Raw genomic sequence first — 14,763 nt, 5'->3', positions numbered from 1 at the left:
TTTAAAAAGGTTTTAAACTTTTGCTTTCCCCCCAAAAATATTTCATATGCCTGTTTTTTTTTTGTGATTTTTTTTGTCTGTGTGTGTTTTTATTTCCATTTGATTCAACAATGTATTTGGTGGCTGCAACCTCAATGCAAAAAGAAAGAAAAAGAAAGAACAGGAAAAAAGTATGAAGGCCGCAGTACAGCACAGTTCAATTAGTTCATAACTACCTAATAAAAATAAAGGAAGCAAAATTCCTGCCTTCACAGTAAGCAACAACACAGCTTAATAACAGTATTACACAGGATCAGGTTCAGAGGCAAAATGCACTAGACAAAGCCTACCGGGATACGCACTAGGCATACAACACTGAGTAAGAATCAAAGATGTAGAAGAACATCAGGAATAACGGTTCCCTTCAAGCACAACATTTTAACATCATTTTCAAGTATCTTTATGTTATGTTGCTGATTCCTTTGTTTTTGGGGAAGGGTGGCAGGCGCAGGGAAGGGGGAAAGGATGAAAACCTTAGTAAAGCAATAAACAAAACAAGAAATTAAGATAAACCCAAAAGAATATATATTTCATATACCGGTTTATATGAACGTGTGCAACACTTATTAACCATGGTGAATGGCTAATTATGCCCTCCAGTCACTACATGCACAGCCCGATCAATGCTGTTAATGAATTACCTTTGTTAACTTACGATGCAACTACTGTGTGACCAAGAACATACATACGGTGCCGTCCTACGCCGAGCCACGGGGATGGGGTCTGGGTCCGGAGGCCGAGGGGTCTCGGCTGCTCTGGGTGGCACCGCGGTACTTCACAGAATGGTACACTACGCATGGGACAGAGTTCGGGAAGTGGGGTGCGAGTGTGCGCGCGCACGTGCTTGCTTGTGGGGTGTGGGTGTGCGTGCGTGCGTGCGTGCGAGAGACAGTGTGTGCTATAACATTCATATCAGTCTTTCTCCAATTCTGCAGCTCCTGATCTTCAGACAGGCTCTGGACTTCACACTTCTGAAAGACTAGAGAGTAGGGGAGATAAAAAAACCACCAGTGGGTCACTTTGGTTGCTGACAGTGTTCATGGCAGGTATTTTGCCCTCTCTTTTCAAGAAGAAAACTGAAATGACAGAACATTCAACAGTACATTTCCCCCTTGTCTTCCCACCAGACAGGCTACTGGGATGAAAATTCCAAAGCAAAGAATCCCATGGGAAGACTTAATTCTCGACAAACATGCTGAGGATCTAAAACTTGCCTGCTATCTTCAGCAGAAGCAGCACAGCCACGACAATATACCGGGCCGTATACAGCATACTGCATGGAAATCGGGGGAAGCTCACCTTGTTACACCATCTCGTACTGGTTAGCAGTAATAAACCGGGAAAGACAGCATGCCAGCAGCATCCCGATCAACTGTTCCAGACAAGAGAAGAAGTAGAAGAGAATTTAAGTTAAATTAAATGAACGCAGAGCAAAGGAGAGGCCATGGGAAGCAAAGATTTTATGTTCTGGAGTTATTATGCACAACATATTTATGCCCTATTTTAAGCATTGCTCTAATCAGAAAAACGGCATTAAAATCTCCCGTCTTTCTTTGTCGGATCTTCCTCTTGATTTTTATTGGAGCGTATTTATTTGATAGGCAGCGTGCATTTTTCCCACTTTCCAATCCCATTGTCATTGTCTGGCCAAGTCAGACGTGGATGGGTAAATTGGCGGGGGTATCAGCATACTATCACTGGCGTTTCACCCACCTGGGTCCCTCACCACCACTCACCACCACCCACCACCACTGGGAGCTGGCGACCCCCTTAACTTTGTTAGCAGTGTGTGGGGGAAAAGCTTCCTAATGCCCCAGAGTGGTTACGCTTTCTTTACAGATGATGCAGCATCGGAGAAATGAGCGTTATAAATCTGGAAATAAATAAATAAAAAAGTCTTTCACTATTCCCTTGGCTGTCACTCCGATTATTGAAAACAGATCCCTGGCTTCCACTCGTCAATAAGCACTCAGTCATTTCAACGTTTTGCCTATCGCAGTTTGTTAGCATTTGCTGCATATGCCAACAGCGTTAATATACTATAAATAATTCAACCTCGCTTTTCTCATTTGGATTGGTCAATTAATTAACTCATGAGCATATCCAGATTGTTACAGCTCATCCCTGGCTACGGGGGTGCGGAGGTGAGAGGGCCGTCTCTGCAGACGGACCAGCCTGCCCTGGCCCTGGCTCCAAGCAAGGGCTATCCCAGCTGCTCCAGCCGCCTTGCCCATGTCCGCAGGGCACCACCTCTGCCCCTCTCCTTCTGCTGCAGGCAGAGTGCATCGCAAGGGAGCGGGGCTTAAGGAGGGGGATCACAACCTTTCGGCGGCAGTGGAGCTCCCTCAGGCTCCGCAGAGCATGCGTAGATAACGCCTGGCTGGCTGCTCATCCAAACTGGCTCCTTCTTCTATTTCATGCTTGGGATTGCGTGTCCTTTCCCCTAGGCTGTCGGTGCTCCCTGTTAACACGATCATCATCAAAATATACATCTTCTCTACCAGCCAATTGCTTGATTTGGGCTGGCATCAGCCCAGAGCAAGACCAAGCCAGGGTACCTCAAATCCAGATAAACTGTTTTCTGCCTCTAAGATGTCACATTCCTGGTCAGGCCACGCTTCATTTGCCAGAAATTCGCTCCCTCTCTTGTTTCAGTGTCCACCAGAACTGTTCTGGGCACCTCAAAAGGGCACAGAGTCACCTTTAATAGCAGGATGAACTCCCACTGTCCCTCACATGCACCCCCTGATTTTGGCACCAAATACCAAGGATGACACCGCCTTGGTTATAACTAGATGTGGGGCACAGCTAACACCTCCTGACCAACCTACAATAAAAACCTAAGCTACTGGGCTTCAGGGGCTGTGTTTTCAGTTGCCAAAAGAGATGTCAGTGCTGAAAACCCTCCTCAGCCTTGAAAATCTCACTTGATACCAAGAAGACATTTTAGCCTTGATGCCTTTTCTACTGAACTTCTCTAGACGAGTGTTCAAGCAGGAAACTTATTTGGTAGCTGGAGTGCTCACACAGTTGCCCAGTAGTCCACAGACTGGCAATGATGAGGATGCCAGCATTGTCTGGCTTAGCTTCGGACATCCATGCTTAAATACTCCAGTCACCAGGAGGATGATTTTATCAATTTGGCAGTTTGGAAAGTGTTGCTGAAAACCCACCACATTCTGTGGGTTTACTGGAGAGGCTTTGACACTCCCACTGCTGACTTGACTGAAGTTTCTTTAGCTCAGCTCCATTTCGGAGAATGAGATTTCTGTTTTGGAGAATGGTATGTATTTCTCCATGCTTTGACAGGCAGAACAGAGTCAGTGCCTCCGGGTGGCCCTGTCCCACCCGCTTTGCTATCACTTTTCTGTGTGTGGTAACTTTCGGTCTTTTCTCACCTTCCTCAGCTGGTCTCAGAAGTTACTTCTCTGCCTTACTGTGTTCTTCATTAGGATGAACTTCACTGCATATTTCATCCTATTTAGTTTCAGTGAGCAAATTCCAGTGCAGACCCAATTTCCTCCCTCATCCTACAATGGCCAACAACACACTTACATTGAACTGGGTTTTTTTTCCAATGCCTGTACCACGAGATACGCATTATTTCCCACCACAAGCACCCAGATAATGGCCATTGTTGTCCCTGACCACAATCTGCTGCTTGTATCAGGTTTACAAGGGGAAAGATGCTGCAGACCATATAAATAGGAAGTCATGGGCTTTTCTTTCCCCCTTCAGCTGTAGCAGACCTCCCCAGCTACCTTTAATTAGGGATTCTTTTGTTTTACACAGGCTGCAACTCTAATAATCAGTGTGTCTAAGCTTTGTAGCATTTGCAGGCATGTGACAATGTTTTGACTTATACTCAAGTCACTTGTAAGACAAATAGCAGGTTACATATGAATGTATCTTTCTGATCTTTGGCCCACTTATTAATTCCTGACTCTGACCATATGCTGGTTTACGTATTTAAGCGGTTATAGTACCATAGTATTAAACTTTGGTATTTCAAAAATAATGGCATGCATATCAAGCCATTGCATACACATTTTATACAGCGTTTCTAGCTATTACAAAGACATAGCAGAGCTATAATAAATACCTTTGAAACACTTTGAACACATATAAAAACATGTATTTTCCAAGGTGTATAGACTTCCACATTTAACCACAAGAGCACTGTCCCTCTTGTAGCCAAGAAGGGACAATACCATATTAAGTTGCTGAATTTTCCTCACAGTGCTCTTTCATTACATTCGTAACTACAGCCCTCTGCATTTAAATCAGGTTAGAGGCTCCCAGTCTGCGAACCACAAATGAGCACTCTCCACCCCCCCCCCCCCAGCTCTCTGCATTTGCTTGATCACTTACAACCTCTGCTCCTCAGACGGGAGGAAGCCCCTTATCCTATTGCGCAGCAGGTCCCCGTGGCTCCTTTGAAAAACCAGAGGAATCAGCATAAAAGGATTCCCGCAAAGAAACTAGCTGCTAGAAGTTGCATTCATTTCCCTTTGCTCCCATTGTCTCTCAAATGCCCCATCTCATCTTTTATCCACTTACTAATTTAATTTATTTTATTTTATAGTCCCAGTTTTTTTGACTGCTAAGATGCCAGACTTGGTTCTGCATTTGTATTCTCTCTCACTTTCCCCCTTTCTTCCCTTCTTTCCAAGATTACCTTGATCTTCTGAACTACTACATGGAAAACTGAGAGTTTGCCTTGGAAGCTCTGGTCTTGCCGCAGGAAACTTGAAAATGCTGGCAAATTCTTTAGTTTAGAGCACTGGGAAACCCACACCCCTCAGGTGCGTCTCCTATACTGACATCCTGTTGGCCAAACGTCATTCCAGAGAGCACAATGCAGTGCGTGAGTTCTTCATCTCTCCATGGTTTCCAGGAGTCATCTCAGGCATATCTCAGTTCTGACCATTGAAATCCATCCACAGCAACCTCCTAGCAATCTTATCTCCTATGGTATACATGATAACTGGCTTTTTAATATAGTTATTTTGCAGGAGTTAACATTGACTGGAAGCTGTACTGCATGACATTGTTATTACATCTTATTACACTGAAGAGAAACTGAAGTGCAATTTGAATTTCCATTTTATTTTGGGTCTTCGTATCTTCATAATTTCTCATTCTTTGAGAGAATTTCTATGAATAGAAATGTGTTGAACTAACTCGGAACTCATCAGCAGATCAGGTAAGCTAAAACTGGGGGTTTTTTATCTGTCAGGAATAATTGTTTAGCTCAATGATTTACCTTGCCATATTCTCAAAATGCAAATCTCCAAGCATCCAGGTTCCCTGGCTCTAACGTAGAAGAGAGAATTTTCTATGTCACATGTTGCTTACCTGAGTCAGCCTCCTGTGCCATGGTATGCCTCCAGCACAGGTCCTATTTCCATGCTGAATGCAGCGTGATTAGTCTTTAGAAGCATCCCAGTCTTATATTAGATTTCAAGTCACATAATGGATCCTGATATGGACCCCACTCCCTAACCCTGGTGGCAAGGGGTGACAGAGGTGTAATCCTGTGCAGGGCCAAGCCTCAGACTCCCTATACTCAGACAGCAGTTGCAGCAGACAAGGTGGATGATGTCTGCACCAGAACGGCACCCACAGTCAGGCAGAGCTACTCACATCAACACTGACAGTAAAGAGGGCGGGTGGATGTTGCACTGTAGAGGGACTGCAGCCACCCGAGAATGTGTCTTCAAATGATAGGAACAATGCATGCTCAACAACTGGTTTTGAGCATGTGGAGAACACGTGACTTCCAGTCCTTCAGTACAAAGGGAATAATTTAGCCTTAACACTGCACTGGGACTCCCCTACTCAGGGACTCTACTGCAACCACAATCTATAAACCCCTCCAGACTCTGTCTCTTGCATCCCTTAAGCCAACGCCTGCACTGCAGTTTTATCTAGGCAAAACTTTTCATCATCAATGCTGCTTGGGTAATTTTATTCTCTGTTGGGCACAACACAGCGATCATTTTGCCGCTCTGAAGAGCACCTGCTAAACTGAAATTATTCCAGCGGGAAGTCAGCTTTTGCATCTGAGTCCAAAAACAATCAAATTGTGTTTTATTGTTATTATTTCAAACCCGAGGAGCAGTGCAGACAATGTCAGCAACACAGCAGTTCTTTTAAAACTCTGACTCTGATTGGGAGATCTGTGCCAGGCCTGTAAGATGTGCAATGCCATTACATCAACTTTCCCTATTTCTGGGGATCAGCACATTCCCCATGCTAGTCAACACCTAACAAATCATGTGAAGGAAAGGCCCTTGAGCATGCTTTACTGCAGAAGAGCAACATGATCTAATTTGTCTTTTATTTAGATTAAACCTATTCTCAGTAGGAACAGCGAAACCTCGCCCACAGCTGGAGCGATGCCTGGCATTACTGCCAGCCACAGTTAACCTGAAATCAATTTGTAAACACCGTCCCTAATTGGGTCCAGCAAAACAGATTAGGCAGTAAATTGTAACTGGCCACCTTCTATTCTTCACACTGCATTTTTCTCCCCTGGCATCCTCTCTCTTCTCCTTTTTACACATTCGCAAACACCACAAGCAGCTGGATATGTACTTGGACTGCCAGAGCCTTGCACTTACGCAGGGGAATGACATCCCCAGCTGGCAGCAGGGCACTCACTGCCATCAAGCAGCGTGAGCTGCTGACACCACATCAAAACATACTTCAGTTTTCACTTGGAGCCACAGCAGCAAAGTGTCTTCCCCCCCGTGCTGCCTGCAGCCTGTCACACTCATCTCGCCTTGTGCCAAAGGGCTCTTGTTGCAGGGGCCACGCTCTGCCCACCCGCCTTCTTGTATCGAGCTCACGAACAACGGGTGACCCAGAGTAAACATCCAGACACGTGCCAAAACACTCACAATTCCAGCTGCGCTCTTCCTACAGTCTCTCTCCCAGCTGCAAACAACTTTCAGGCAAGCTAAGATGATATTTTGCCTGTTGCATGTACGATACACTGATTAAAGGCTTTCAGGTAGCATTGGTCCTGACTGAGGCATTGGCGCCAGCAGCATATGAACTGTGAAATTCTACTCATCCCATTTTTCTTTTGGATGGTTTTGCATGAGGCATTTAAAAAGATGCTTTATAGCCTTCTGGCTGTCTAGAAACCGAACTGAAATAAGATCTGAGAGTCCTATAGCAGTAATCAAGCCATAATCAAGGTTAGAGATGAGTATCAAGACAACTGTGACCATTCGACAAAAACCGCAGTAGCCTACTGGAAAAAAAATCAACCAGAAATCCCCCTGCTCCATGCATCAACAGCTCCAGACTGTTGTTTCTGGTTTCACTGCTTCTGGATCCCGAAGACCTGACGCCCACGCACATGCTCTGGGTGGCCTACGGTATCAGGAACCAATGTTTAGGCGTACATGAAACAGGCTGACAGGCCAAATCATGGGCTTCTCGCATCTAACACTTAGGCTACAAGGCATCAGGTTTCCAGATATACCCAAGGCAGGGCAGTCAGCTGGTCTGAGCCCAAACAGTTTTAGGTTATGTTGACCGAGAGGACGTGGTGGCCATTTTCCACACAGCTTGGGGACAGTTATTCTGAAGAACCTGGAGCATTGTAACTGCTAAGCAAATTAAATCTCAGGGAGACCTAACTAAAACACTTTGCAGCCAAGCACCAGCTGATCACACGGGGCAGCAAGGGCAAGAGGGCAACCACAGCCCTCCCATTAATTCACTTGCCCATCACCAGCAACAGCACTGGCAAATCACTTGCTTCCAGTGCAGCACAGTGTAAACCTACAGCTTGCTAACTGAATTAATGAGTTTTAAGAATAATCCAAATAAATTTTTCCTAGCACCTCATTTCTTCCAACCACTGGATAAACATAAGTCATTCAACAGATATATTAATATTTTCAGCATTGCCTCAGGACCCAGATTTTTAATATTGTGTGAATGAAGCAAATGAAAGTTGCATGATAGTTTTTGAAAACGACATTTGCAGTTGTACTACGTACTCTCTGCAGAGAGAAGGCAGATTTCTTCTCAGGTAGAAATGGTTCAGGCATCATACACATCACTGTGCATTTTCCTGAACCATTCTGCAAGCACTTTTGCATTGCCTGTGTTTCCCTCTCTCTCATTTTTGCATGTTTCCAGGACAGTCTTTGCCATCACACACAAAGTGACTAGTATAAAGGAGCATCATGTTGAAAGATGCAGGTGTTTTCCTGCCCCTTCTTGATCAGAAGATTCTGACCAGACCTTTAGTTTTCCCAACTCCTGTCTAGGTAAAGGCAGTTTGAGTATCAGGGAGCAGCAAACACCTTCTTAGCTCTCCTCTTGTCCCTCCCATGCCAAACTCTTTTTGGTGCAGGGAAGGAGTTGGTTTAATAATCTGATTTTGGCAGATCTCTGATCAGTGTTCAATGCTAAAAGGAAGAAAATAAAAAGAATCGGTCACTAAACCCAGGTGCCCCCTCCAGGCTCCAGGTCCAGGACGGGAAGGCCTGAAGGTGCACTCCTATTTGAATTCGAGACTCCTTTAAGAAAAAAATAAGAGTGCTTAGAAGATAGAGGCCTATCCAAACAATGGATAAGCTATTTGTCTTCTTAACTGTTTATGCTCCATTTAAGCCAATGTTTTATTGGGTTAACCTCTATTTGACCCAGTGGAGGGACAAGTTGTTTTCCTTGAGCTAGTCATTAGCTCAACCGTAACTGATATTCCCAAGGAGAAACTTCATTTAACTTGAAAAAAAGAAAATCGATGAACAGATGACCTCAGGACTAATGAGAATGCTGAGTTCAGTCCCTTTCCATAATCCTTCCTTCCTTGAAGTCTGGGTAAAGAAAAAGAGAGAGGGGAAAAAAGGGGGGAAGGGAAGCATTTATGCACTTACCTGTGAGAACGCAATCCCAAAAGCCACTCCAGCTATGATTCCCATATTTGTCTCCATAAAGCTGGTCACCAAGTCATAACAGCCCTAGAAAAAAACCATAATCACTCCTTGTATCGACCTCCCCTGCCACAAATGCATACGGACAAATTTCTCATTTAAAATGGACTTGGGCTAGACAATATTTTTGCTGTAATTCCCAATGATGTCACCTTTTTATTTAATAGCAATTCTGAGTGGTGACAAAACCAGTTCTTTTTAGAAACAAATGTATTTCTGTGCTTTTAAAAGCTAAATGTGATGTTGCACTCATTTTTATAGGTCTTTGTTTATAGGTCGCATTGTTTTAAAAAACATTAATAAAGCCTTGACCTGAAACCAAACCAGTAACAATATAAGGTAATGTTATAATACAATACAGGTGTCAAAGATGAATAAATGATGCTGCTTTCCTAATACTCCAGATATTTAATACAAGCATGCTTCAGGCGTCCAGTGAGATATTCCGCTTGCCTTTGCCTGTCGAAGGACACCAGGCAAGGTACTGAGTAATCCATGAACTTAAACCATGTAACAAAGTTATCAACGGTTTTGTATGAAGCTTCTTCCTTCACGTGCTCTTGGACATAAAATTACCTGTCCTGCTTCCCAAACCAAATTTTCTCTCTCTAGCTCAGACCTGACTCCATGAACTGACTTACTTCCTCATGCCTCAATTCACAGCCCACACTGTGGCCACAAGATTCATACATATCTCTGCCTTTCTCTTGGATAGGCTTTTTTGAGATGCCCCCCTCAGTATGATAGTTTTCCCCAAGTTTCTCCCCTCACCTACTCTACACCTCAAAAAAGCACTTGAAATTAGCTCTCCTAGTTTGTGATGCCTAAATGAATCTAAGCAAGTGATGCAGAACTTGAAGGAAAAAAAAGAAAGATAACATCTACTTTTTCTTTCATGACTAACCCATCTGCCCACACAATCCAAAGCCACCTCTTGGCCCCTTTTGCCACGTGTCCTCAAATGATCAACACCACTCTCAGCTTAAGGCTGGTCCCAAGCCATTTTATTTATTGATGTGACTTTATCAGAAGTTGTAAAAAACCAGAAATAACAGTGAGTTCCCTTTCCCGGTTTGGAATCCCGTAAGAGAGAAGTATCTCCACATTCCCCCTCCATACACACCCCTCACTTCTGCAAACACTGTAGGAACTCTTTACATGACCTCAAAGCATTAAATGATGGTAAAAAATAACAGCTAGAAGGAAAGGACAATGTCCTTTGTTAGAGACAGGCCATTCATGAACTAAATTTATCATTTCTTTAACCTCTTCTATAATATCAGAAGACATTTTATTTAATCCTGAGAGTAATCACGAGGTAAACCTAATAGTAGCTGAGGACCAGCACAGCTGTAATTCATTTCTGAATGTTTAAGTGTCCATATTAATCCTTAATTACGTCTTACAACAGTGTACAGTTATGTCAGATTCAAGCTTGCTTACTTAACACATCAAGCAGCTATAGTTGTGTGTGTCTTACATGTTATGAAATGAGATTAGATTTCTCAAGCAGTGCTTTCATTCTGCCTGACATGGCTTAATGTTCTCCCAGCTTTTCTGAAATCTGTTCTGTTCAACAGCCTTCAAGAGATGCAACATCTAACAGCAATGGTAATTTGAAGGAGACAGAAGATCTCGTTAAAAAAACATGCAAGTGAGAGAGTTTTGATTGCTCTCCTCCTTTGAAGACTGTTTTCCCAAATCACAATAATCTGTTTCCTGAAGTACATTGCATAAATACAGCTTAATTGCTCAGTCCTTACTACGCATGGAGTGAGAGTGCAAGAAGTACCCGAGAGTTGCATATACAGTACAGAAGTATGTGAAGCACCATGTGTGTACATCTGGGTGCTGATTCAAAGGACAGAAGTGACAATTTAGCAAGTATCTGACCATTCTTGACTCCACAAATCTGTTCCTTTATTAAGATTCTAGAGAAAGTAGTTCTTGAGGTTTGTTGGTAATGAACTGTGAAGATTAAAAGCACTATATGAACATTAATTATCTAATCCAAATGATAACTTTTAAAGTTAGGTATTAGTCCCACCCGAGATGAAGAAGCAGACAGAGACACTAAACAATTTACTCAAGGTCACTAAGCAAGTTAGTGGCAGAACTGGCAAAGAAAATCCAGGAATGTTGTTTTTCAGTCCTGCAATTAGATCATTAGTTTAATCCTCACTGGATAATTCATCATTAGTCCTCATAAACTGCTAGTAGTTTGATTAGCTCATAGAGAATCTTGTCTTACTGATAGTTTTGTAAGATCCACCAAAAAAACGTATTGCAAATAAACTTATCCATGGGAAAGGTAACAAGGGTCTTCCACAACACAGACAACATGTATTTTCCTTTTTCTCCTACACACAGAGAGCAAAGTGCCTGTTTCCAAGACGAGCAAGGGGCTTGGGTCAGAGGCTACAACATTTGCTTCCCATCTGAAGTGAAAGCATAGGGCCACACAACATTTCCTCCTGCTTGCTTTGTATTCCCATGCCCCTTTCAGAAACATCCCACCTTGCTCAAATGTCTGGGACAACTCTGAGATCTCACAACTGCTCAACAGAAATCTTTACAACCTTTGATTACAAATGGCTATCTCAGAAAATGGGACACAATGTCACAGGACATCCAAACTTTCCCTAGATAATTAAATCAAGTAATTAAGTCAACTGCTTCCTGAGGAATCAGCAGTCCTTTTCTGCAGGTGACTCCTCATGCATTTGACAGGAGAGATGCTTAGGAGCAAGCAGATCTGGAAGTGAGTTACTAGCCCTCAACTAGCACAAGCTCATTCATCCCTCAGCCGCTTCCTGCAATTTAGCCTTTGCCAAGAGGGACTTGCAACTAGAGAGGGATTTCTCTGTGCACGCAGAGCATCCACAGCAAGCTTGGCACTTTGGAGAAATAGCAGATCAGTGCTGGGAATGCAAATGGCACCTGCTCAGTTATGCAGCCAGGAAAGGTTGAGAGTGTGTGACCATCCTGACCAGAAAAGGTGGGACCTGCTGGTAGAGTACCAGTCACACCAGAAAGCTTCCCTGCCAGGAAGGTGGCCAGAAGCAGAAGGTCAAGATGGGCTGCCTAGGAGGCACTCTGCCTGCAGCAGATGCTGGCCGTACTGCACATTCCCTAGATCCACCCTGTCCTGCCTCTTATCTTCTCTCCATTTCTACAAAAACGGGAAGTTACTACAGGTTCATGATGTGCAACTGAATGGAGCAGCTCCTCCTTTATCCTTATGCAACCCAGCAAGATTACTTTGCTGGTGGCGACGGTGAGTTTCTTAACAGATGGACGTCACTAATGTTCCACATACATCTGCAACAAGTGGCTCTCATTAAACTACTACAGAAAAGGCTTAGTGGAAAATAATCCTCTAGTGTGTATATATATATATATATATATTTAATACATGCTAGAAAATGTTGTCCACTTGACTGGTTTTCAAGGAAAGATGTTTCAGGCTGTGCTCAGCCACCACTTCAACCTCCTGATTCACAGGTGACTGAGGTGAAAAAGACAGAAACAGAAGACAGACATATTTTCCCTGTTACCTACTCAGGATTTTTATTTCTTTTTTTAAATTCAACTCTGAAAACAAAAACAGAAAAGAAAATAATCATTAAGTCTGACTAACCTATGCTGCAACTTAGCGTGGCGATTTGGCCACAATGTCATTCCCTTTACCAACAAACTATTGTAAGTTCTGTCTGGCAAATCTCAAGTGAGAGAGAAAGAACTGATGATGCACCAGCACTTAAAGCAGTAATTTGAGCTGTATTTCTGCAGTGCAGTGCCTGCTACATATGCTGCGTTATTTTCTTTTTATTTCTCCCTTTCTTTGTGTTGTCTGTATTTTTATTCTCCAATTATTCCTTTCCTTCCTGTTTCCCCAACCTGCTCCTTCAGCTGACCCCAGGGAGGGGTCACTTTGGCTGTGCTATGCTTGCAGCAGCACAAGTTCAAAGATTTTAAGAGCCATTGCAAATGTGACAGCCAACCACAATGCTTGCTGTCCATCACCCACGTTTTCTCTGGGATGGCAGTTAGGCTCCGACACTGAAATGACTGTTTGAACATAAGCAAGAGGAAAACCCGTCCCTCCCTCCACCTAGCTATGTCTTTGTCTTCAACAAAAATCCACAGCATTCAGGAGCCAGCAGAGAAGCGCTGACGGACCTAACCCCCAAGGGCAGACGAGCACATGTGCCACTTGCAGTGCTGTGCTGGGCCAGCGTTGCCTCTGCGTGCAGCGCCTTACCTCAACCTCTGCTGTGAGGAAGGGGAGCAAATCCCCTCCTCACCAGAAATGTCGCTGCACCTGGTCATTTGCGAAAGGCCAGCTTAAAGAATTTGAAAGCAAGTGGGGAGCAAAGCCCGTCCTTACCATCACTCTGGCCCAATACACTATGTTATTGACCAACCATTTGAAACAAAATGCATTTGTAAGCAGCCATACACTCCACTTGTGTACTGGATGGTTTCATAACAACTGGCTCTGGCACAACATTACTGGTACCTTCTGGTTTACTTTAGTGGCAGCCACGGTCATGTTGCGCAGATCCTGAGTATTACAGTCACTGGAGTTCATGCAACAGCTTGTAGGGATGCCGTGTTTGAAGAAGTAAGGGCTGGTGCTCCAGTTGGTGTAGCTCTGAATGCCACAGCAGCTCAGCTACAAGGAGTAAGAGGCAAATTGAAAACAAACAAACAAAACCCAGAATTAAAACTAGTACGGAATCATCACTGCACACTTAATAAGCACATAACCAGAATAAAGACAGGTTGTCTCCAGTTTTGAAATGCAGATACCGCCCCCTGCCCCATTTATCACAGAAGTATCAGGAATGGCATCTAGAGAAGACAGGAGCAAAAGGTATTTTATGAGCAGAGTTATTATTTGTAACACTTCACAAAGGTCCAGCCATAAAGCCAACTTTTTTAGTTGAAGGCCTGTTGGGTTTTTTTTTTGCGTTTGTTTCCTTTGCTTATTTATTTATTCGATTAAAGGTGATCCTGGAAATTCAAGACAGCTTCACAATGCGGTCACAAAAATGACCTTACAAAACCTAAAGCATTACATAGAATTACGTGCAACTCATACAGGGTCAAACTAGCACAAACTGCTAAGGTGAAGCAAGCCTCTCTAACTCACCAAAATAATTTCTAGGAAAATTCACTGAGCCATGAATAGAAGGAGACCATATGTTCACAGAGTGTGTCTATAAAATTAGCTGAAAAACCCTGAGTTGGGAAAGAAGTTCTGCTCTAGATGCTAAGCTAGAAGACAGTCACTCAAAGATAGGAAGTATGTGCTGGCTCTCCTGCATTAAATAGGCTTATAAATGCAGTTCCTGTAAAAACAAAGCTACAAATGAGATTTACATTTTTCTATGACAGAAACACTAAACAATTACTCAAAACTATTTAGTTTAGCCAACTCCAAGGAATCAGAAGTTCAAAATACAAGCTAATGTCAGGCAAACAGACAATTTGATGGCAGAATATACTCAGTTTAGAGCAGTGCAGTAACATGCTAACCCGGAGAAGCCAGGTTAGAGGCACAGTTTCAAACACGCTGAGGGGTCCAACATAATAGTTGTAATTTCTAAAGAAGATCTAGAAGTCATCAATACAATTACATTAAAATTTCAGCTGTTCAGCAAGATACAATCATATGGAAAGCAAATTAGCTCATAGAATGTATTGTGAGCTGAAGGAATAGCTTCTTTCTATGGTACAGTTTCCAGTAGAAATT

At 43.3% G+C, this 14,763-nt stretch overlaps 1 protein-coding gene across 1 annotated transcript in view; it reads right to left on the bottom strand.

Annotated features, from left to right (window-relative positions):
- Positions 1-1,342: 1,342 nt before the first annotated feature.
- TSPAN7 (tetraspanin 7) overlaps positions 1,343-14,763 on the bottom strand; it is a 99,510-nt gene continuing 86,089 nt past the window's right edge. The window contains exons 5-7 of the mRNA XM_086471313.1: positions 13,525-13,680; positions 8,946-9,029; positions 1,343-1,411 (exon numbers count right to left, since the gene is read on the bottom strand). Coding sequence (XP_086327439.1) covers positions 1,343-1,411; positions 8,946-9,029; positions 13,525-13,680 — 309 coding nt within the window. The remainder of the gene's footprint in view (positions 1,412-8,945; positions 9,030-13,524; positions 13,681-14,763) is intronic.

The sequence above is a fragment of the Leptosomus discolor genome, chromosome 1 (assembly GCF_034619465.1).
Source record: "Leptosomus discolor isolate bLepDis1 chromosome 1, bLepDis1.hap2, whole genome shotgun sequence".
Lineage (NCBI taxonomy): Eukaryota > Metazoa > Chordata > Aves > Leptosomiformes > Leptosomidae > Leptosomus > Leptosomus discolor.
Note: the sequence above shows the minus strand (reverse complement) of the source record. Positions and strands in the feature narration are given on the sequence as shown.